This window comes from Rhinolophus hipposideros (assembly GCF_964194185.1).
Source record: "Rhinolophus hipposideros genome assembly, chromosome: 14".
Lineage (NCBI taxonomy): Eukaryota > Metazoa > Chordata > Mammalia > Chiroptera > Rhinolophidae > Rhinolophus > Rhinolophus hipposideros.
In genome coordinates, this window is record NC_138060.1 from 5,067,907 (window position 1) to 5,093,371 (window position 25,465).

A 25,465-nucleotide genomic window follows, 5' to 3' on the forward strand; every position below is an offset into this window, starting at 1 on the left:
CTCTTAGGCAATTTTATTAGTAATAAAAAGAAGCAAAAAGTAGTAAAAAGAAGAAATGTCATTTAAATGTTTCCTGGTTATAGTTACTTTGAAAACAACAGACACTTTGAGGACAGATTTTTGTGTTCTTTTGACTGATCGAGTTTCTCCTGAATTAAGATTTCAACAGCACATTTGAAACCTGAAGTAGACCTGATTTACTTATCGATAATCTGTTCTGAAGCCTTCAGGAGAAAGGTTTTGGTGCCTTACCTTTCTGCCACTTAATAGCAAAGATAACAGCCCAAGTGTGAAACTGCCAGTAAAATACAGGTGATTGTCTTACATAGGATTCAGGAAAAAAACAGCATCCTAAAATTGGCTGTGGTGCTTTTGCTATGAGAAATGTTACAGTAGTATATGGGACTGGAAGCTACACATATTCTGAAGGAAATAGAGACCAGTAGCATGTGGGACAGAATTCTTGGGCTCTCTTTTACAAATGCCTTAGGTGATATCATTTGTGGGGTGAACTGAAAAAACAAAAACAAACAAAAAAAAACCCATTAATTATCTGGTGACCTCCTGAGTGGTGGAAGCGTTTCCTTGGGTGGTAAGTCCAGAATGAACTACCTATGCAGGTTTGTTCTGGCAGCTGCTGCTGGGCATGTCCAGAATCGAACCAAAAGTTCTCTTGAGAGCTTCTATTTTCCAGAAAATAGTAACTGGAAGCGATCTGCTAGAGACCAAGAACCCTGTTTGTTTTTCTCATAAACTGACAGCTGCATTGAAATTAGCACAGGGGAGAGGTGCGGGACGGGCCACCTGACTGGCAACAACAGGGAGGCTGTCATTTTTTCAAGACCTTCAAGTTGGTACCAACGTGCCACGCACACACTGTTGCTTTGAGACTGGTGCCTTCATCTCCAGGCTCCTGCACAACCAAGGAAACAGTCAGCGCTGTTCCCCCAGGAGTGGGGTCCAAAGGGAGGCTGCAGAGGATTATTTTTCCTATTGCATTTGCGGTTGCCCAGGGTATTTATCAGAGGGGACACAGCAAGATGCCAGGCAAAGACCCCGTAATGTAAAGTAAGGTGCTCCCCAAAGCAGATTAGGAAACTCGGGCCGGCGTGGGAGCGCGCGCGCGCGCGCGCGTGTGTGTGTGTGTGTGTGTGCGTGCGCGTGTGTGTGTGTGTGTGTGCGCGTGTGCGTGTGTGTGTGTGTGCGCGTGTGTGCGTGTGTGTGTGTGTGCGTGTGTGCGTGTGTGTGTGTGTGTGTGTGTGTGCGTGTGCGTGTGTGTGTGTGTGTGTGCGTGCGCGCGTGTGTGTGTGTGTGTGTGTGTGTGTGCGCGCGCGTGTGCAGGACGTGCAGGCCAAGCGCGCTGAAATGCGGCCCTCCTGTGCCTGCAGAGTCGCCCCACTGCCCCCCCGGCCCGCGCACCGACGGGCGGGGCGGACCCTGGGCGTCTGTGTGCCCGCCGCGGCCGTTGGCTGGCTGGCGCCCAATCCGGGGCATGCCGCCGAAGCCTGAGCAGCCCGCTCCGTGAAAGGCCAGTTCAGCGGAAGGCTCGACCCGGCGGCCCGCAGAAGCCCGTCGGGAGCCCAAGCGGTGGGGCTGCGGGGTCCGCTTGCCGGGCGGCAGCCGCGGGAGCCAGGCGCCCCCGGGGCCAAGCGAAGGAGGAGGCATGGCTTCTGTGTTCACGTGTGGAGTGGAGGACTTGCTGTTTAGCGGCAGTCGCTTCGTGTGGAACTTGACCGTGTCCACGCTGCGGAGATGGTACACGGAAAGGCTGCGGGCTTGTCACCAGGTGCTGCGAACGTGGTGCGGGCTGCGGGATGTGTACCAGGTAAGGCAGGGCACGCGGCGCCCCAGGGCCCTGGCAGGATGCCAGCAGCTCTTAGGGAGCCAGTTCCACCTGTATGATTTTATTCTCTCTCTCCCTCCACCTCTCTCTGTTTAAACACCTAGCGGGCCGCTTTACTCTTGGGTCAAATGCTTAGCAGCTGTAGGGAACTGCCTGACAAAGCTTGTGAATTTTTCCCCTTGGACATGGGGGGCACTTGCGAATTAGTCCTCAGCACTGGCAGACATCTGTTGTGGGGTGATGGTGTTCTGGCTGGCACTCAGCTAAGAAAGCTGTGGCTTTGCAGCAGAGGGTCTGCAGGAAGCAACCTTGACATTCAAATGATTCTTTCTTTTTTATTTCATTGGGGGTTAGAGGTAAGCATTTCTGGAGCAATGATTTCACACCGGTTTAGTCAGAGGGGCATTAGTGGATTTGCATTCTTTTCTTTGATTTTATTTCAGTTTTCCATCCAACAGCCCCAACTTGCAAGGCAGAGCCAGGAAAACCTGATTCTGTGTCTACTGGCTTTTGGAAAAAAGGACAGCAAATTGTGAACACTTTGCAGGAGGATGATGTGCTGGGGAAGGGAAGGGTGGCCTGGCTGAACGTTGAAATGCTTACATTTGGATTTACTCCCTGTCACACAACACAGCCTCTTTATTTCTCCGTTAGGTCCCATTCTGCAGGCAAAAAATGCAGCAACTTTGTTCAACTAGGAGACTGTACATCCTCTTTGAGACTACAGCTTTCTGGGGGTTTTGTTTTGTCTTGTTTTAAACAGTAATTTATGGATTTAAAAGTCCTGTGTTTCGGTTGTCAATATCTTTGAGGTTTACAAAAATGTACATAGCCTTTAAGCAGATTATACTTGGTGTTTGCTATAAGAATATAGCATCACACTCCCCCCACCCCGTGATGTAGAATGGCTTTGTTGCTGTTTCTAGATTCCCCCTACCCTGACCCATTCCCAGTATGGCTATAATTTGTATCTCACTGTACTGAATCCTATATGTGATCAGGCCCCTGGTTCTGATACGCGATAGTCTTCCATCCATCAAGCAAAATAAAAAGACCAGCACTGAAGTTAAACTGGGGGCATCTAAAGAATCCGTGTCCCATGTCATACTTGTGTCATCCTTGTTAAAATGTGAGGAACATTTTACTTCGTGCTTTCACACCCCTGCTTTGGGTAACATGTCTGCAATGTCTTGTATTTTGAAAGAATTCAAAAGCCAGGTTGATAACTGGGCAGCATGTCGGGTCTGAGAGTGTTATGGAATTGTGGATATACCCCATCTGGCTATATTACACAGATCATCTGGCTTTTTGGAGCCAGAGGTGTGTCTGCCTCTCAGCCTTTTGCTATTTTTGGGAAATCATTATTTAGTTTGGTTTGTAGGAGAAATGAGCCTGATGATAATTTTCCCTTTGCTTTTCAATGTTTGAGAAACTTTCAAAAAGAGAGCACAAGTATTGTAGCCAACCAGAGAGCCTCCAAGCCTCTCTCCCCAAAGATTCAGGGGACTTATGGATTATCTCGTCTACTCTTAAAGACCAACTCAAATGAAGTTTCAAGAAACCTGAGACATCATCGGTTCTTTATAAGGTTGATCAATAATTATTTTTAAGCAGAACAGCAACTTGAAGGACCAACCTACTAAACTACAGGTTTTCTCTTTTGTAAAATGGATAGTGACTGAGCCAGAACCCTCTCATATTGATAAGAAAGGACATCTAAAACAATGACTGCCATTTTATGAGGATTAAGTCATAAGTACAAAATGACCTCTAAGTGTAAAGTTTCCTGTGTGTTTGGAGAAATAAGGTTTTAAAAATATTTCAAAACTTTGGGAGAACTATATAATCCTTCATTGCACAACACAGAATTGTTAGCAACGAAACACCAGTTTCTCAAATGCCTTTGAAATATTGAACAAAAAAGTAGTGACTTAAATTGTATAGAACTGAAAAGCAGTAAAATAAACTGATTAATACCTTTAGTTCCAAGTTAAATAGATGTAGGAGTGAACCCTACCTCTGCATGACATAGCCTATATATGACTATGGGTAAGTTACTTAATCTTACTAGGCTTCACTTTCATTGTTTATAAAATGGGAAATGTCGTAGTCCTAATTACAGAGATTGCTAAGAGAATTAATTAGCATATAAGATATTTAGCACAGTGCCTAGAGTTTAGGAAGCGTTCAATAAATGTTATCTGTTCTGTCAGTTAGGTTTGTTTGTTTTTTTGTTGTTTTGTTATTTTTTTTTATCATAATAGGAAACCCAACTCAAACTAACTTACAGAATAAAAAGAAGGGAATTCTTTGGCACAACTGAAAAACTAGCAGTAGAATGAACTTCAGGTATGGTTTGATCCGGGCACCATGCTTGTTCCTTATGATTCTTTCAGCCCTGTCTTATTCGTGTGTTGGCTTTATCCTCATGATATTCTTTTCTCATGATAGCAGATAGGCACAGCAGTTCCAGAGCTTAAATGTGCATATCAACCCATCCAGATAGAAAATTTCTCATATCCACCAATGATCAAAACAATTTCCAGTTTGCATTCTGGTGTGTCAACTTAGGGTCTGTGCCTACCCCCAATGCCATGCACTGATTGGCACACGGAATGGGATTATAATACATGCATTCTCGGTGGGCATGATATAGCCCCCCAAGAGGCAAAAATAGTTTCCTGATGATAGAAGAAGGCAAAACAAAACAAAATAAAACAACAAAAAAAACCACCTTATTCTTTTTGTGTATAAAGCACAGATATACAATACATAAACAGACATATAGTATATCTATGGCATTAGAATATGAGGAGGGCTAGCTAACAAAAAGTATCAAAAAAGGTTTCTTAAGGGGGTGATAATGAATAAAAACATTGAAAAACACTGAATTATATTGATTGGTTTAGGCCCATGGAAGAGCAGACGTATTTCTGAAGCTGGGAATAAAGTGGCCCCTCCAGACCACACAGTTGCTAAATAGCGAAGGAGGGTCAGTGCTTCATTAAAATATAATCAGCAATGTCCATGGCACGTGAATTCTCAGAATCTCAAATCCAGAGCTCTTTAAATAAAATAATTCGTTATTTGACAAGGTGAGTGTGGGGACAGAGCCCCAAAAAAGCAGTTTCCAGGCTCTCGGCCTCACATAGAAAGGTGCTGGCTCGGGTAGTAAGTGGCCATCAACTGTGATTGGATGGCCATCAGCTGTGGCTAGTTGGCCGTCAGCTGTAACCCGTAAGCCATTGGCCACTAATATAACAGCTGTGGCTACGCTAGCAAGAAAGAAAGAATGGGGGCTAGCAAGAGCGGATTGCCGAGAGGCGGATGCCGGTGAGAATGTATTGGTATGACTCCCCTACCTACGGCTCCGTGAGTGTTCCTTTTTGGCCTCATCGTGTCCTGCGTTCTTATGTGGGGAGTGGGAACAGAGACCCCGCCGGACGCCCCGCACGACAGTGAGTATAAAGATTGAAGCACAAACACATTTGGAAGTATTTTGCCCCAGTATTTGAGCTAAGGGAATTCCTGTTGCTATCCCATAATTATGAATTCTAAACCAGAGAGGGGAATGTCCCACTGTACTGGGCAGCTTCCTAGCATACGAACTGGAAACACACACCATAGAGTTACATATTTTACTGAACCCAAATTTTTTTTTTATCATCTTGATGATAAAAGGTGTCGTTTTTCTTGCTTCTAGTCTGAATGGTCTTGTTGGTAAGGAAATCCAGACCTCAGTCACTCTAAAGAGAAATAAGGGTGGGGTGGAAGATATCCATTACATGAAATACCTGGCCATCCCCTGGGGTGTTTTGTTTATTCATATACTATAAGTGAAATAAGATCTCCCACCTATTCATAAGGAATTTGGCAATGATATTATTGCCTGGCTCACAAAGCATCATTTCTTTGAAATTGAAGGCTTTCTCTGCTTATAGATACTGAAGAGACAAATGCCTTAATTTGCCGAGAACCATGAATAATGAAGATACTAGCTATAAGGCATTTCTGTTGTAATGTGACTAAATGAAAAGCAGGCTGAGGCTGCCTTTTCACAAAGACTTACTATGTGAGTGAAGGTTTGAATTAGGTTAAAGTTGCAGACATGGGATACTCACCTTCAATTCTGGGTTACATTCTAAAAGCTGATTTGTCAGCCATGTATCTATCCTGCATATAGCTTGCCTAGATGGGTTGCATTATAGCTATTGATTAGGTTTAACAAGCAATTAAGGCAGAAAATGATGGGAGAGTGTTGTTTAAAAAAATATCAACACCCTTTGCTTTTTATTAAGTGTGACATGTTCTAACAAAGCCCTCAATTGGTGACTTGGGATTAAGTTTTCTCTTCCCTTCCGATATTTCAAAGGAAGAATTTCCTACAAACTCTGAATAAAGTCATTGCCTCCAGCAGGAGGCAACATGGGCAGAATCTAGGATATTTAAGTCCCCATAAGAGACTGGGTCAGCTCCCCTGAGGCAGGCACCTGGCAGTGATGGGGTCACATGTGACGCAGAACACAGCAGAGGCTGTAGACTCAAACTTGAGCAAATTTGACCTTGAGCAAACTCCTTGCCCTCTCTGAGCCCTATTTCCTCCTGGGTAAGGGGAGAACTGTGGTACTTGCATTGTGTGGTAGGGTGAGAATTTCATGAGATAATGGATATGACACTGAGCGCCTGGCCTGGCACAAGCAAATGCTCAATAAATGTCAGCTTCTGGTTATGTAAAAGACTTAACAGCAGATCCACACAAGGTACTTGATAAAGGGTGGCTATGGGTATTACTATTGTGTTCGTAAGTGACACTACCTCTCTGGACACTGAATTCCCAGCTTTACAGGTAAGGATGATCAGTAAGAGGTTGTGAAGTTTCCACATCAAAGTGGATGGGGGTGGGACCTGGGGGATTGGGACTTGTGTTCCACACAGTGGACCCACATTTTCTTTAAGCCCATACATACAATCTAGGAGGCCACAGACAGCGTACACTAGGGTCGCTAAGGAGATGATCTCTCTATATCCAAGACCCTGATGATCCATAAACTGGTAACACCTGAACTTTGCATCCCACCACACTGCAGGGGAAAGTCCACGTCCTCCACAGGGCGAGTTCCCACTGGGCATCCAGCAACCAGTGCATTTCAAACCATATATACTCTGCTTGCTCCCACCCTTAGACTCTTCACAGTCCTCTGAATTCTATAGACTAGATGGAGAGCTGACAAACTATGACCCACAGGAAAACACTGGCCTCCCTTCTGTTTTTGTAAATAAATTTTTATTAGCACACGACCTCCTGCTTTTGTAAATTAAGTTTTATTATCATACAGCCTGCTTATTTGTTTATATGTTGTCTATGGCTGCTTTCTCACTCCAGTAGCAGAACTGAGTAATTGTGACTCAACTACTTAGAGCTGAGTAGTTGATAAAGACTGTATTGGTCACAAAATCAAAAATATTTTCTATCAGGCCCTTTACAGAGAAAGCTTGCCAATCCCTGGACAGGAAAAAAAAAAAAAAAGCAATGTATTGGCTAGAGAATGGTAGAGGAAGAAAAGTCCAGAATTTAATCATAGACAATCAGAACTTGAAGGAATATGGAAGAATTTTCTCATCAAAAACCTAGTCACTAGGAGATTCAGAAGGAAATATTCAGGATGAGTGTTCAGTTTACCTTTACTAGGTCTTTCCTTGTAGAACGTAAGGATTGGTGTTATATATTGATTTATTCATTTGTCCATCTATTCATACCTAAAAATCATCAGGTGTGCACCATTCCCAGTTAGTATGCCAAGGTGTTAGCAACACAGAGTGGAAATAATTACTGAGAAAATTCATCTTCCACCTTATCTGGTAACCAAAGACTACAATTTTATAGCAGGGAACTGAGATGCTAAGGTACCCAGAAACCAGGAAGCAAAACTATCTTAATATTTTAGCCCATCACTTGACATAAGTCAATTTCTAAAAGACTGTGTCATTTAAGATCAACAAGATTAGTGTCAGGATCTTTGAAAAATGTTTTTGAACCTTTGCTGCACAGCTTAAAAACACAAAGTTAAGAATGGATTCTAGTGCCTTTTCAAATTGGTGTTTTTCTCATTCCACCTTTTATTGGTGGAGCTAGAGCATCAAATAGCTTCCTGTTCATCCCCTACTTATGTTTATTCTGAACATTACATTTGTGATATCCAATTGGTTGTTGTGGAAAAGTGTGAACAGGGAATAAGATCTATAATTCTAAATTTTATAAACAAAATCATATGACTTATAGCATGGAAAAGAGGCAGAAATTAAGCCTCCATATGTAACCATGTATGTGTGTATATACACATACATAACAAATGTAAATTCTGGCATCCTTGAAATAGTCTTTTGCCATGAAAGAGGCTGGCAAATATGGTAAATTGAATAGTACTATCTTCCCCTAATGTCCAAATAATTTTTAATCTCTTGAATTTTATGTTTGGGCAAAACTTCTTGCTTAAATTACTATTTTCTCCTTTCCTAGTGCTTTTATATAGTCTCACTGCCTAGGTTCAACTAATAGCTACTAATTATTAAACAGCTGCTGTGTGCTAGGCCTCATACTTAGCACTTTGCACGTATTATCTTTTTTTGTTTGTTTAAAAAACCTTTAGGGATATTTTAATATGCAAAAATATAAAAGATAATATGGATAAAACTCAAGCACCTACCACTTAGTTTTAAGTCACCTTAATATTGTGCTATGTTTGCTTTAGATATTTTTTTGTAATATAATAAAATTTTATAGAATAAGTTAAAACCACTTTTAGACCTCCATTTTCTCCATAAAAATAATCTACGCTGAAGTTAGTGTTTTTCATTCCCAAACATGGTTTTATAAATTTGCTACATATATTTGTAGCCATATATATACATTTGTCCCTTCCCTTTGGCAACTATCAGTTTGTTCTCTATATCTACGGTCTGTTTCTGTTTTGTAGAAATGCTGTATATTTTTGCAATTGTAAATTTTTTATATGGCTATGTCATTCTGCTACCTTATTTTTCTCTCAACAAGCTTTTGAAATTTACCTCAAAATTTATTTTAACCCCTGTCTTCAATTATATAAATATAACAATCTCTTGATGGATTCAGTATCCCAAAATACTACAGTAAAAATGTTTGTGTTTGCCTCCTTGTACCTATGAGCAAGAGCTTCTCCAGGGTATGTACTTACAAGGAGAGTTGCTAGATTTTTAGCATTAATAGATGTGCCTTTTCTTTGTCTTTATAACCACTCTTCAAGATGAGTGCATGAATTCCACTTTAGTGGTTTTATGTGCTTACTAGCTAATAAGTCATGGTGCTAGAATTTAGCAGAGCTCTGACTGACTCCAGCACTCAACCTCTTGGCACAGACTTGCTGCTTTATTTATTAAAAGGCAAATAACACATAAAGGTGGGATTTTATTATTTATTCACTGATTCATTCACTCAACAAACATTGGGTGGAAACATAGCCTAATGCTTTAAAATTAAGTCTATAAATTCAGAGTGCCTGAGTTCAAATCCGAACTCAACTTATGAGGTATGATTGAAAAATGTGGTGAAAGTTTAAATAAAAAAAACAATTTATTATAGTAAAAGACACATTGCCATTAATCCCCCTCACTTTGAGCACACTTATCCCATCATTCTGGCCACTTTCTGAAGCAGTTCTGGAAGTCCTCTTTTGTGAGTGTCTTTAGTTGTGCTGTCATGGCTGACTCGATGTCCTGAATCATTTTGACTTTGAGGAAGAGCTAGAAGTCCCACGATACCATATCCAGTGAATAAGGATATGGACACAAAAATTTGACATAAATTGCCATACCAGAAATGATGTGTGATAGAGAACCTTTCTGTTGTGATCAAAACATACAGTCACTGCTGCTGCCGAGTGCCATCCATTGGAAGGCAGGGATCTCCAATGTGGGAAGCAGTGCGTCGAACCTTAGTAACAGTGTGTGACAAGTTTCAACTGTTCGGTGCAGTCAATCGAGTGTGAGCTACGGTTGAGAGAAGGTGTGTTTTAAAGTGTACCATAAATCATCCTCTATCATGACAACGCTCCGTGTCACACGTTGCTTCTGGTATACGGCAATTTCTGTCAAATAAAAACATTGCAGTGTGTCCTCATCCATCTAATTCACTGGATCTGGCACCATGTGACTTCTGGCTCTGCCCCAAAGTCAAAATGATTCAGGACATTGAGGCAGCCACGGCAGCACAACTAAAGACACTCATGAAAGAAGACTTCCAGAACTGCTTCAGAAAGTAGCCAGAATGATGGAATGAGTATGTTCAAAGTGAGGGGGGAGTATTTTGAGGGGGATTAGTGGCAATATGTCTTTTACTGTAATAAATTGTTTTTTTATTTAAACATTCACCGTATTGTTTGATCACACCTCTTATGTTGTCATGTGAGTTCTCTGAGATTCAGTTTAAATATAGTATATACTTCAAAAGTTATTCTGGGATTGTTATAAAAATTAAATGCATTGATATGAAAAAGCACTGAAAATGTGTTAGATGTGTATGTGGATGGATGGAAAGATGGATGGATGGACAGATGGATCAACAAAGGACAGATGCTTGAATAGTTGGGTTGATGGATGGATGGATGCCTGGCAAACAATTATCTTCATATGGGCTGTATTCTCAATTTCTTATGCACTAAATAGCCTGTAGAACTTCTAAAATCTGCATAAGCCTTGGCTCCTCCTTTCTCCTCCCTCATCCCAAATTAAGAATTAGAGTCTAGAGTGGCAACCAAGAAAGGGGCCCACAGATCACTGCATACTGTGCCCACATGTTTTCATGGTACAGTTTTTCTTTCTGTTGTTTGTTTGTTTATTTTGTCTTTAGATTCCACTTATAAGTGAAATCAGATGACATTTGTCTTTCACTGTTTAACTTACTCCACTCAGCACAATACCCTCTAGGTCCATCCATGTTGTTGCAGATGGCAAGAGTTCATTGTTTCTAATAGCTGAGTAATATTTCATTGTATATATACACCACCTCTTTTTTATCCATTCATCCATTCAGGGACACCCAGGTTGCCATCATATCTTAGCCATGGTAAATAATGCTGCAATCAACATATGGATGAGTACGTCCCTTCAAACTAGCGTTTTGGGTTTCTTCAGATAATTACCCAGAAGTGGGATTGGTGGGTCCTTCTTTGTCTCTTCTTATAGTCTTTGTTTTAAAGTCTATTTTGTCTGGTGTAAGTATTGCTACCACGGCTTTTTGTTTGATTGCTTGTTTCCATTTTCATGAAATATCTTTCTCCATCCATTTATCTTCAGTCTGTGTGTGTCTTTCAATCTGAAATGAGTCTCTTATAGGCAACATATGTAAGGGTCTTGTTTTCTTATTCATTCATTCCCCATATTTTCATTGGAGTATTTAATCCATTTACATTAAAAGTAATTGTTGATAGGTATGTAGTTATTGCCATTTTATTATTCAGATTTTTTTTTTAAAGAAGTCCCTCTAAGATTCCTTGTACTACTTGTTTGGTGGTGATGAACTCCTTTAACTTTTTCTTGTTTGGAAAGTTCTTTATCTGTCCTTTGATTCTAAATGATAGCTTTGCTGGGTAGAGTTATCTTAGTTGTAGACCCTTGCTTTTCATCATTTTGAATATTTCCTACCAATCCCTTCTGGCCTGTAAAGTTTCTGCTGAGAAATTAGCTGACAGTCTTATGGAGGCTCCCTTGTAGGTAACTGTTTTTCTCTTGCTGCTTTTAAGATTCTCTTTTTCTTTAACTTTTGGCATTTTAATTATGATGTGTCTTGGTGTTGGCCTCTTTGGTTCATCTTATTTGGGACTCTCTGCACTTCCTGGGCTTGTATGTCTATTTTTTTCTCCAGGTTAGGGAAGTTTTCAGTCATTATTTCTTCAAATAGGTTTTCAATTTCTTGCTCTCTCTCTTCTCCTTCTGGTACCCCTGTAATGCGAATGTTGATATGCTTCATGTAGTCCCAGAGACCCCTTGAACTCTCCTCGATTTTTTGTTTTGTTTTTGTGTGTGTTTTTTTGGATACTTTTTTCTTTTTGCTGTTCCGAATGGGTATTTCCTGCTACCTTATCTTCTAAATCACTGGTTCGATCCTCTGCTTCATCTAATCTACTGTTGATTTCCTGTAATGTATTCTTCATGTCAGTTATTGTAGTATTTCTGACTGGGTCTTTTTTATGTTTTCTATCTCCATTTTTATGTGTCCTATCTCTTTGTTGAAGTTATCCCTGAGATCATTGAGCATCCTTATAACCAGTGTTTGGAACTCGGCGTCTGGTAGATTGTTTGTCTTCATTTTGTTTCGTTATTTTTCTGGAGCTTTGTTCTATTCTTTTATTTGGGACATGTTTCTTTGTGTCCCCATTTTGGCTGGCTCCCTGTGTTTCTTTCTATGCATTAGGTAGGGCTGTTATGTCTCCCAGTCTTAACAGAGTGGCCTTATGTACTAGGTGTGCTGTGGAGCTCAGTGGCGCAGTCTTCCTGGTCACTTATGCCATGCACTCCAGGTGTGTCCCTTGTGTGTTCTCCTGTTGTAGTTGAGCGTTGGTTAGTATTTGCATGTTAGTGAGAGGGATTGACCCTTGGGCTCATTGGTTGTGAGTATTGGCCATGACTACAGTGGTTGTGCAGGAGTTGACCCTGCAAAGCAGGATCTTCCTCAGCAAGGCTCTGGTGCGTGCCCAATCTGCCCTTTGGGTGTGTCATCTTTGGAGGTGGCTGGGTGCTACTCCAGTTCAGTTTGAAGCTAGCCACTGGGCATGCCAGCACTAGGGCCACCTGGGAAGGACCTGTTGCTGGTAAAGTTCAGGTGCAGCCCATGCCCCACCTGGAGCCACTTGGCAGGAGCCACAAAGCAATCCGCAGATGGCTGCCACCCACAATATGCTTGGAAGTACCTCAAGAGGCCAAGCCATGAACCAATGCCAGCTGCTGCTGATGCTGGGCTTAGGGCTGCTCAGCCAGAGGTACGGGACATGCTCAAGCCAGATACTGCTTGTCTGGGTTCTGTGAACCTTTGACAGACCCCAGATGCTGCAGCATGAGCCAAGACAGGCAGTTTGTATGAAAAAGCCACTGGAAGCAACTTGGGTGTGCCCGAAAGTTGGGTAAGGCTAGGTCTCAGAATCACAAATGAATGCATGGTGTTAGCCAGGTTGATGGAGACTCAGATATGGCAGCTGCCTGCCTCTGCAGGCCAGGAAGAGGGAGGGCTCAACAAAGAAGCAATGGCTCTGCCACCTCCTCCATCCAGGAGAAAGCTGCTGCTCCTGTCCTCGTCCTGCAGCCAGACAACTCAGTTTCTCTTGTATGTCCCTGCCACCTCTCCAGCTGCTGCCCCAGCATTGGAGCTCAGAGCCAGTGATTCCGTTGGTGAGTTAGTCTGTGTGAGGGCCCTTTAAAAGGAGTGCGTGCGGCTCCAGCTGCCCTCCTTCTCACTCAGCTACAATCTCTGCTGGTTTTCATAACCAGAAGTTATGCAGACTTCTCTCCCTGGCTTTGGAACCTGGGCTGAGGAGCTTGGAGTGACGCTGAGGCCCCCTTGCTTCTTGGGAGGGGGGGAGTACCTCCGCAGCCAAGACATCCCTCCTGATTTTTAATGGTCATATGCGAGTGTGGGACCAGCTTGTTGTGCATCTCTGCCCCTCCCACCCGTTTTGAGGTGGCTTCTTCTGTATGTCCTTAGCTGTGGGGCTCTAGTTCAGCAAGATTTCATGGAGACTCTGACACCTTAATGCTGCTGTCTTCTTGCTTTATTCTATGAAAACAAAGATGGTCACACATATTTAGCTGTGTTATTTCTTTCTCTCCAAAAGGAAGCTATTAAAATTTCTTCCTCTCAACTCTGAACCCTATTCCAAAGGACTAAGAGCCCCAGATTTTCATGCATGAAGGGTTTGGGACTCCACTGACTGCTTTGTCATCTGCGTTAGCTCTCCTGCCATGTGATCCTTAGGTTTGCAATTGCTAAGAAGACCCAGTTATTACAAGCATCATGCTACCCCCTGGGTAATGTAGCCAGCAAATATTTTCCCAGGAATTAGTTTGTCTCATTAAAATGTGATTAGATGTTTATTATCTAAGAAAGAAAGAGGTCTTGATGAAATAGGGCAACAGAATGGACTATAGTCAGCTGGACCTGAGTTAAAATTAAAGCTTCATCACATACCGGCTTTGTGACTGTGAACCAAGCTATTTAATTGCTCTGATCCTGTTTCTTTACCTCTACAAAAGATGAAATAAGATTTAAAATTTAAGTTTGGTATAGAGGTTTAAAATAACATTGAGAAATAGTAGTTTTGCAAATGCAAAAATGTGGACTCCTTGTACAAACTTGATCCTAAGCCAAAAACTATCATGTTAATAGTTATGAGTGTAAACTTTGACCGGGTTTAAGCTCCAATAACCACATTTAATGAGCTCGATGCCTCATTTTTTTTGTGTATGAGATGGAGATGATAATAGCGCCTATCTCGTAGGATTGTACAGGGGACAACACTAGATCACATAAATGAAAATCTCACTATAGTGCTTGGCTTACGGTAAGCATTTAAAAAGCGTTAGCTATGGTTATTTCTACTTAATGAACAGTTTCTATGTGTCAGACATGGTGTTAAGCACTTTGTTTACCATTTCATTCACTTCTCCTAGCAATGACATGAAACAGGTATTATTAAACCCATTTGGCAGATGTGGAAATTGTTTAAATCTGTTAAGTAACTTGTCCAAGGGAATGATCTGTCTGAATCCAACTCCCGCTCACTCAGCCATTATATGGAGTGGACTTAGTCTGCAAACCACTCATCCTCTTCCTTTTCTACATCTCCCTGAGTCCATCCTAGGGCTTTCTCAGGCTCTCATCTTTCCACCAAACCCTGTAGCCATAGCAGGAATTAATAAACTCATTAAGACTAAATGGCCAATGCCATTTTCCCCCCATAGTCTATCCTCAATCCAGCGTCCAGAGCGATTTGGTTAAAAGTAAGTCCAATCATGTCATGCTCCTGTTCAAAACCTCCCAATGACCTCCCAACTCTGAGAAAAAGCCAGCCGTACTCTACCAACAAGGCCCTGCATCATTGGTACCCCCTTCTCTGGGCTCCTCCAGCCCCTACCCCCAGCAAATGCACTCAGCTTCCCTTGGCTCCCACCACTCTTCCCCTTTCCACTCTTCTCCAGCAACACTGGGCTCCTTGCTGTCCCTTAAAACAGCCAAGCACACTCCAGCTTCAGAGCCTTTGCCCTTCGACACCACTCTGCTTGAGAACCTGGTCACCCAGATGTACATGGCGTGCTTCCCCTCACTTTCTGCAGGTCTTTCTTCAGAGCCACCCAACCAGAGGCCGCTTCTGACCGTTGTCTTATTCTGCTTTATTTTCCTCTGTAACCCTATCACCACCTGAGGTCAGGATTTATTTGTTTATGTCCTCATTGAGTCTCCCGGACCACAGTGTTAGCTGAAGGCATGCGGGAACTTTTCTTTGTTCACTAGTATCCTTAATGCCTGGAACCCCGTATGTCCTTAGGAAATATTTGTTGACTAAATGAACAAAGGAATTTGCTTTGCATTTTAATAATCTCTTCGTAGCCACTCTGGGGAAATGGCTGGGGGTAGGTAAGAGCTGTTAGGAGGCCCTTTCTGATGTCCAGCTGAGACATGGTGGGGACCTGGGCTGAGTGGTTGCAGCCCACATAGGAAGATACTAAGACTATGGGGAATTGGGAAGCAGCATTTTGGGGACTCTTTCCAAAGAGGGTGTTTGAATTCTAGGAAGGTTTGGAAACCTCATACAGGAAAAAAGTCATGCATGTTGAAGTGTGTGTGTGTGTGTGTGTGTGTGTGTGTGTGTGTGTGTGTGTTTATTCTTTCTCATTATAAAAAATAGCCCCAAGTCAGTGTAAGTGGATTGAGAATACATTCGATTGGGTTCTCTGCTGGCCAAGGTACTAGGGAAGCAGCAGTTTAGAGAGGAGAACAGGTTATTTCCTCCAGCCCCTGTGAACACAGTCTCACCCTTGGACCCTTGCTTTTGTGTCCAGCCAGCTGCATGTCCCAAATTGTGCCCAGCACAGGGTGGGGAAGTTGGCAGTTTCTGCAGTTCTCGTCAGCTCCAACTGTCAAATGATTCCTGTTTCCTGTGCCCAGCCCTGTGGTTAGGCTCTGGAAGGTGCCCTGTATTGCCTGACCAATGCTGACAGACATTTCAGACCTTTTGCTTTCTCTTTTGGCATTCTGTGGACGTTGCTTTTTCATTCTGACCCTGTCTCAGGTCATTCCCATCCACTCAAGTTAAGGATGGACAGATCCTTTGGATTTGCCTGGATTCTTGGGAGAAAACAATAATGACATTTTTTCTGGTCATCGTTAGTGTTTAATTAAAAACTTGCTTTCCCCAAGTCTTTGGCTGCATCCAAGCTTTTTTAAATTCTGCAAGCACACACAACATTATAGAGTTTGACCCTTTGAGTTACAAGAGCTAGTGATTCTGTCTAATCATCAACCTCAAACGCTGACAGAATCGTAATCTCTAGAACAAAAAGTACTACTAGGTATTGCCCAAATATTTTCTAAAGACGGAGTACATTTACTTTTAATAAGTAGTTTAATACCAATTTTTAAACAAAAGTAGTGTTTAAGTTTGAAACAGTTTGGTCAGGGTATGAAGAATCTTAACTCCCATTTTGTACTTAGATTTATGGGGCTCTTTCTTCCGTAAGGTTTTCAGATATTAATCTTTCTAAGTATTGATGCCAGGTATAGTTCCAGCCGAGCTCGTAAGATTTGTTCTCAAATTCTTTTTGGCGATGAGATTTTTTATTTTATTTTTTTTAGTGAATATGTTTTTCCTTTAATAAATTTCTGAGTTTACTAAAGAAGCTAACTCTGAGTTTCAAAAATTTTTTTTTTCGAGATGTTAGTGCCAGAGTCTGAACAGTGCCCTTTATTCACTACCAAGTTGCACCAGTTTAATTTTTTTTCAGTCTAAAAAAACACTACATTAGGTTACAAATACAGCAAAAGTTTTCCACACCGTTATGCTGTATATTGTGTGTTTTAAGTAATTCAATTTTAATAATGTTCTTTCTTTTTTTCTCTTTTCTCTTTTTTTGTGCGTATTTTCTCTGAGCTAAATAGGTCATGTTTAAACGTATAAATAAATAAATAAATTATATATGTATATATACACATTTACATATATACAAAAATGTGTAAATATGTGTATATGTATATGTGTATATAGCATATGACTGTATCAGATGTTTTTCCAGTAAGTGAAACCATAAACCAACATAGTCATCACATATAGCTTTTCCCCCCCAGTCTTCAACATCACATCTAGAGTTATATTATGACCCTGAAATAAGTACTCAGTACCAATAATATGGTTAGGTTCCATAATGGATTGTATTTTTAGGGAAGTTGTTATCAATTTTGATGAAGTTCAGCAAATGAAAATTTGGTGAACCACTTCATCTGTTCCCCTTGATTTAAAAAGAAAGTAGAAAACCAGAGAACTGGTTATGTGTGGTGAAAGCTCCTGTGCCACCTTCTGGCTTGGTCCGGGAAATGGGGCCATGTCCTGGGCCACCACCCTGGAGGGTACTGAGCACTAAGTAGGGAACCACGGAGCGAGTTACTCAAAATACGGAGCCTGCCACTACAGTGGTGCTACAGGCGTGAGGGGGAAGACAGGAAGCAGCCTGGGAAACAACAGTGCCTCCCTGGCACAGCAGCTTCATTCATTATTTACAGCTAATTAATGACATCATTCTGTTTTAAAGACATTGTAATGAGATGAACACTTTTATCCATTTCCTTTGAGTGGTTTGTTCATATCCTTTGGGAGCTAAGAAGGTTGGATTCAGATGTGTGTGAGTTCCATCCTGTGCTTCATCCCTTAGTGCCTGGAGGACCCAGAGCATGATGCTTAACCCCTTTGTTCCTCAGTTTTCTCATCTATAAAATGGGAATATAATATCTCATAATATTGTTGTCAAGTTTAAATGAGAGAATTGTCATATGACAGTGTAGACCAGTGCTTGGGACATGACAAGAACGTAACAAATTGTAATTTAAGAAAAAGACTGGGCTGGCGCGGTGGCTCAGGTGGTTGGAGCACCGAGCTCCTAACACCAAGGTCGCCAGTTGAATTCCCACATGGGCCCATGAGCTGCGCCCTCCACAGCTAAGGTTGTGAACATGGCTTTTCCTGGAGCTGGGCTGCAGTGAGCAGCTAGAGGTTGGCATGAGTGGCCGGCAGCCAGCATGAGTGGCCGGCAGCCAGCGTGAGTGGCCGGCAGCCAGTGTGAGTGGCCAGCAGCCAGCGAGAGCTGCCGTGAGCCACTGTGAGCGGCCGACTGATGACTGGTGACCGACTGCCTCAGCCCGGGGGTGGGAGGGGCGGGGCACAAGGCTCAGAATACCAGCATGGGCCAGGGAGCTGTGTCCTACACAACTAGACTGAGAAACAACAGTCCTGAACTGGAGGGGGAAGGGAGGAGGGGTGGAGAAGTGGAAGAAAGGGGAGAAAAAAAAGACTGGCTACTAAAATAGGCAAAAAAAGAAAAGGAAAAGCATCCTACATATGGTATGCCCTTTTCCTCTCTCCTCTAGGTGAAGTTAATTAAAATAAGGATAAGAGGGTTTCGAGATGGATATTTTGAAGCAAAAAACTTAAATTGTAATTGATCTGGTAAATTATTACAACCTTTGTAGGACAGTTTAGTTGTATACAGCCAAAATGTAAGATATGTGCTTTCTTTGACCAAACATTTCCACTTCAGAAATCATCTTAAGGACGTTCTCACATATTGGTATGTGTACAAGGATTTTTAGTGCACTATTATTTGAAACATCAAAGCAGTAAAGACATGAATTAGAGAATTATTAATTAAATGATAGTACCAGTTGACCCTTGAACAACACAGGTTTGAACTACACAGGTACAGTTGTATGTGGATTTTTGTCAATAGTGTAATGTATTTCTTCTTCCTCATGATTTTCTTAATAACATTTTCTTTTGTCTAACTAGATTTAATATAAGAATACAGTACATAATACATGTAATGCAAAATATATGTTAATCGACTTTATGCCATCAGTAAGGCTTCTGGTCAACAATAGGCTATTAGTAGTTACACTTTGGAGGTATTGAAAGTTATATGTGGATCTTCGATTTTGCAGGGGTAAGGTAGTTAGGTGAACACCCCTAACCCCAGAGTTGTTCAAGGGTGAACTGTACCTCTGTACCATGGAATTCTATGAGATCAGTAGGAAGAATGAAGTAGAGGTATATGGCACAACCCCCCAAATTGTCAGTGATATGTTTTTGGATAAAAACAAAAACAAAAGACAGAACAATATACAAGATGTGTGTACATATAGAGAGAGAGGTAAATAGGTAAGACATATGTAAGAAATGTATGTCTGTGTTTCTGTACATGGGAGACTAGGGTTGGAACTATCTACACCAAGCCATTCCTAATTTTTACTCCTGGGCAATGTAAATGGATGAAGGGAGAGGTTTCTACTTATTTTATTTTCATAATTCTGAATTCAAATCTTTTATTCCCCTTCGTTCGCCTCCTTCTGCACTCCCGTTCAAGCCATTGTTTCTCAGTCTAGTTACGGAGGACACAGCTCCCTGGCCCATGCTGGTATTAGGAGCCTTGTGCTCCCCCCGGCTGAGGCTGTCGGTCGCCGGTTGTAGGTTGGCCACTTACAGCAGCTCACAGCAGCTCTCACCAGCTGCCGCCCGCTCACGACGGATGCCGGCCACTCATGCTGGCCACCAACGGCAGCCCTCAGCAGACGCTGGCAACACTCAGCAGCCCACACCAACCTCCAGCTGCTCACAGCAGCCCAGCTCCAGGGAGGGCTGTTGTTCAGCATCTTAGCCGTAAAGGGCGCAGCTCAGTGGCCCATGTGGGAATTGAACCGGCAACCTGGGCGTTAGGAGCACCATGCTCCAATCACCTGAGCCACCGGGCTGGCCCATGAATTTAAATTTTTATAGCAATTTTTATATACGTAATTTTTACAATTTTGTAAAACTTCCTATTCACAACATTTGATCTAGGCTATTGTGTAGAGTATTTCTGGAGGACAGTGATCTGTCCAGTTTAACCTCATATCACAGCACCCAGCCTGTACCAGTGTCTCTTCAAGTGTTTATCTCATGTGTCCATTAATAATGCTCATTAATTATTATTGACGTGGTTACTAATGAATGAAAAGTAATATTTGTGCTCATTTGAGAACCATAGAGTTTTTTATCATTAAAATAACATAAGTCCATAAATTTACTTGTTATAGGAATGCATGGCTTAAAAGTGAGAGTACTTTATCAGTGGTATCTATTCATCAGATATTTCTAAACATACAGTGACATTCATATTACATTCATATAAATTTTTATAGAGGTGAAATCGTTTTATACATTTTATTTTGCAATGTGTTTACTTGCTAACATGTCTTAGATACTGATCTTTCTCACTATTTTTTATAACTTGTGCATTCAATGGTATGAAGGTACCATAATTAATTTCACCAGGCCCCTATTAATGGACATAATTTTTTCTAAGACAATACTAGAATGAACATCCTTATATGTAAAACATTTGGGGGAGAATTTCTGTAAGATAAATACCTTGTTTGGAAGGAATTTGGATTTCCGAAAAGGTCGTACCAATTTATGCTGCCACTGAACGAAAAGAATCCTTTTCCATACCCTAGCCAATAACTTTTGATTTATACCATTCTACTAGCCAAAATTTCATATTTTATGTCTGTTTTTATTTTATTTCATTTACTAGTGGAGTTGTCCAATTTTCCTAACTTTTTTATGGGCCATAATGCTTGGAGTAGTGGAATTGTTCTTGTCTGAGAACATCAAGGGAGGTATATTCTGCACTGTCTCACAGTATAAATTGATTTACGTGGTTTCACAGCCAGACTTGGGAGCAAATTTGACTCTTTGTCATCTCAAAGTGAAATGGAATTGCCTTGTATAGTTATAATAAGTTTATGCAGAGCATTGCTGGTTAAACTCCAAATATCATAAAGATAGATTTTCACATAGCCCCTCTGTCATGCACAAAAGTCTTAAGATTTAGAAATAGCTGAGGAAATTTTTTTTCACGTTAACTATACTGTCCGGTTTCGTGCAGTGATCCCCCTTTTATTCATGGTTTCGCTTTCTGCAGTTTCAGTTACCCGCGGTCAACTGTAGTCTGAAACTATTAAATGGCAAATTCTAGAAATAAACAATTCATAAGTTTTACATTGCATACTGTTCTGAGTAACATAATGAAATCTTGTGCCATCCTTCTTGGTGGCGTGGGGGACATCGGTCATCCGTTTGCCCAGCGTCTCCACCTGCTTTATGCTCTCTGCCTCTTAGTCTCTTAGTAGCCTTGTTGATTATTAAGTTGACTGTTGAGGTATCCCAATGCTGTGTTCAAATCACCCTTTTTTACTTACCAATGCCACAGTCACATAACTTTCATTATAGCATATTGTTATAATTATTGTATTTTATTGTTAGTTGTTGTTAATCTCTTATTGTGCCCAATTTATCAATTAGACTTCATCATAGGTATATGTGTGTAGGAAAAAAAACATAATAGATATAGGATTCGGTACTATCTGTGGTTTCAGGCACCCACTGGGGGACTTGGAACATATTTCCATGGTTAAGGGGGGATGACTATATAGTTTCCCCATTTACTATTTAGTGGATTTTAGCAATTTTGTTTTATCTTTTCTGTAAAAGCTCTAAACTACATTTAGATAAGCTCAAAAGGGATCATCAAGGCATTTATCTATCGATTTACCTATCTGTCTACCTATCTATTTATTTATACAAGGAATAAAGCTTGGAGCAGAAGAACAGAATGATGCACCATTTTTCTCTTTTTCATCTTAGACGCCTGAGGCCTTTAAGCTTATTTGGCCCTCTAAATCCATATTTATTAACTTAAATATAATTTAACCCGAGTTGAATTATCTCAGTGAGATTTCATAGCTACAAGCGCCCAGGAAACTGTCAGTCGTCTCATTTTGGAAGGAACAGAACTGCTTAGTTAGGCGATGATTGGAACTGCTGACCCCATGAATGTCGCAGTTATTCGAGAGAGGATGGATTGATGTGCAGATTTGTTTGGGTATAGGCTTTCACCAGGGCCAACCTAACTCCGAGATGAATTGGAATTGCTACAGGGCACCCCTCCAAGACAACCTGGTCACATCTCAGCACTCACAGGATTGGCCTCCTGTTAACACTCTGTCTCCCTTCTAAAAGTGACCACCAAGCTGCCAGGGGCCAGATCTTCCTCTGTCTGCCCCCTGGCTCAACTCGGGGCCAGGCACAGGGCCCCAGACGGCCAGTGGATACCTGCACGCCCTGCACTCTGAGTGTTGACCTAGACGAGGGAACGTGTGGAAGTCAGAACCATCAAGGCAGCAGCTGGGTGGGACAGACAGAACAATTGTACAGTGTGATGTTAGCAGTGTTTGCCCCCTTATGGGTATGCTTGTTCCTGTTCATTTTCTAAGCTTGCTTTCAAGAACCATTTTTCTTCCCTTTTCCATCCTGAGAGGTCTGATTTGATTCAGAGATCAGTATCACCCCCCATGTAACTAGGGGGTATCCTGATTGATCTCTAAGCCAGTGATTCCCCACATTTTTTTTTTCATATCATAGAGTACATACAAAATGATAATGTCTGTATGGTACCCAGGGTAAATGTATGTAGGCTGCTCAGAGCTGCTGTGGCCATTGGACGGTCTCAGACTGCCTTGAGGGCTGCGAGGACTATTAGCTCAGGGTAACCGTTGCCCATTATAGACACACATTGGTTGTGACGCTGTGGTCAAAGCTAATCATGATGACCTCATTCTACTCGCTGGGGATTGGTTTAGGGTAAACTTATTACCCAGCTTTGGCCAGTGAGGGGTGATTTGCTGAAGCATTTCTTTAAAGGCTCTCTTTACTCTTGAAAAGACAGAGAAAAGAAAGAGAGTTCCTTTCTTGGAGTAAGGATGCAAAGCCTAGAAGAGTGGCAGCTATATTGCCACCATGAGTGAATGATGGCTTGAGGAGAACATGCTGACTGGAAAAATAGAAGGAACTTGGGACTTGGATGGCATTGTTAATCTGTGAGCCTCACCAACCTTAGAACTACCTACCTTTAGATACTAAGATAATAGATCCATATTATGAAAGTTATTTTCACTTTTTGTTTGTTACTGCAAAACGCATTCTGATATAATGTCTGCTCAGTACTTGAAGATCAGGACTTACGTGTGAATTGTGTAACCAAAAAGTTGCTCAAAATAAGAAACTCTTGAGGTAAGAATGGAAAAAGAACTGGATAAAAGGAAAATGTTCAGAGTAAGATGGGTGGGTTTAAAAAGAAATTCTAAAAAAGCAATGTGCTTTACATTAAAGAGTACAGGATTCTTTTTTTAATTAATACGATGGTAGACTTAACTAAAAATATTTGCCAGCATCTAAAAAAAAAATTAGAGAAAGAGAAAACATTCTAATTAACAATTTCAAGAGGCAGAAAAGCATAAAATGTCAGGAGCTTGAACCCTGAAGCCAAACTGTTTAGATCCTGAATCTGCTACTTTCTATCTGTGTGGCTTCATGTAAGTTACTTAACCTGTCTGTGCTTCAGTTTTCTCATCTGTAAAATGAGGATAATAATAATAGTCTCTACCTCAAAGGTATTATTGAGTATATACTTATGAAATATGGGAACAGGGTCTGGTGTATGTTTTCTTTTAATTTGCAGTTATCGTCCAAACCTATACTCATGAAAAAAAAAAAGTCACTTAAAGTCAGACACTTCACCACTTCACAGTAACTAACGTGGCTAAATTATAATAGAAGATCTATAATACCAAATGTTGGCAAAGACCTCTTATACATGTACAAGCTCCACTTGTACGTATTTATTGAAGAGAACTGAAAATGTATGTACACACACACACACACACACACACACACACACACACACACACCTTGTAAAAGAATGGCCATAGCGTACTTGTTTATAACACCACCAAACTGGAAATAGCCCAGGTTTCCATTAACAAGAGCGTAAATAAGTAAACTGTGGGATATTCATGCAATAGAACACTACTCAACAATAAAATATGAACTTCTAATACATGCAGCACCATGAATGAATCTCAAAAATATTTTTCTCAATGAAAGAAGGCAGACATAATAGAATACATACTCTATAATTCAATTTATATGAAGTTCCAAAATAGGAAAAACCAATCTGTGGTAGTAGAAATCTGAACAGTATGGGGGGTGGGGAAAGATTAGCAGAGGTAGCTTTCTGGAAATATTTTGTCTTGGTAGGGGTGTGGATAACATAGGTGTATACATGTGTCAAAATTAATCAGATTGTAATACTGAAAAAAATATATATTTTACTATATACAGAGGATGCCAAAAAATGTATACACATTTTAAAGAAGGAAAACTGTATTAAAATTATAATACTCAATATATAATGATAACAAAAGATGAATGCAAGTCATGTTTGACTTCTGCAATTACAAGAGGTGCTCAAAGTGGTTTCCATCAGCGTCCAGACAGTTCTGATTATGGCGGACTACTGCTTGAGCAATGCTGACCAAAGTGTCCACTTGTATACCTTTTTTTGGCATCCCCAGTATAAATCATAACTCAATTTTTAAAAATGAAACAAAAGTCAATAATAGATGCTGCGCGGTCCTGGGTCATAAAGGAGTACTATGAGCATCTTTTCATCCAACGTAGAAAGGAAACTTCTAGGGTCGTGTCAAAAGGACGCAGACTGACTTGAAGCAGCTCCCATTGGCCAATATGGGACAATTTGAACATCAGTAAGGAAAATAACTTTAAGGAGTTGAAATGCATATAATATATTTAAATTCATGTGTTTATAAATGCTTAAAAATATTTTGGCCACCAGTAGAGGTGCCAACTCATTATTTTGAAAACTGGTAAATAAAAGTAAAGAATCAAGCATTTATTGTCTTTCCTGAAGTTGTGTCACTGGGTAACCCATTAGTAAATGATGGGAAATTTCCCCTTATAGAAATATTCTGGCTAATAAGTAAAGGGTGATTGAATTGGAAAGTCATCATATTGCAACCCTTAATCAATTAAATGGTCTAGCTATTGAGTATCAATAGCTGCTAACATCACAAAGTGAGAGGCACACCGCCCACCCCCCATGAAAGGACTTAGGTTGCTGACTATGAGAAAGTCTTCCCAACAAAGATCCAACTAGAATGTGATTAAATTGTCAGTCTCAACCAACCTTTGGGGAATGCAGTGGACAGAAGAATATGGAGAATGACACCATAGAGACATAATCATCAAAACCCATGTGGTAGGAGAATTTAATGGATAAACAGCCCAGTTTCTTCAACAAATAAACTGCAATGATAGAGGGGAGGGAGAGAAGGAGGGAGGGAAAGGCGGGGGAGAGAGAGAGAGAGAGAGAAAAGAAAGAGATGAATGAAAGGGGAACCTACAGATTAACAGAGACCTAAGAGAAATATCAACAAAC

The 25,465-nt window shown here is 41.1% G+C and overlaps 1 protein-coding gene across 6 annotated transcripts in view; it reads left to right on the forward strand.

Moving 5' to 3' along the window:
* Positions 1-25,465, forward strand: part of FRMD4B (FERM domain containing 4B) — a 374,957-nt gene that overhangs the window by 181,603 nt on the left and 167,889 nt on the right. The window contains exon 1 of one of the 6 annotated variants that reach the window (XM_081072538.1): positions 1,332-1,825. The exons of 3 other annotated variants lie outside the window; for them this stretch is intronic. In XM_081072538.1, the coding sequence (XP_080928664.1) occupies positions 1,664-1,825 (162 nt within the window). In that variant the 5' untranslated portion in view covers positions 1,332-1,663. Of the gene's footprint in view, positions 1-1,331; positions 1,826-25,465 lie in introns of those variants that run through there. 2 more of the 6 variants (XM_081072540.1, XM_081072539.1) reach the window with 2 other exon arrangements.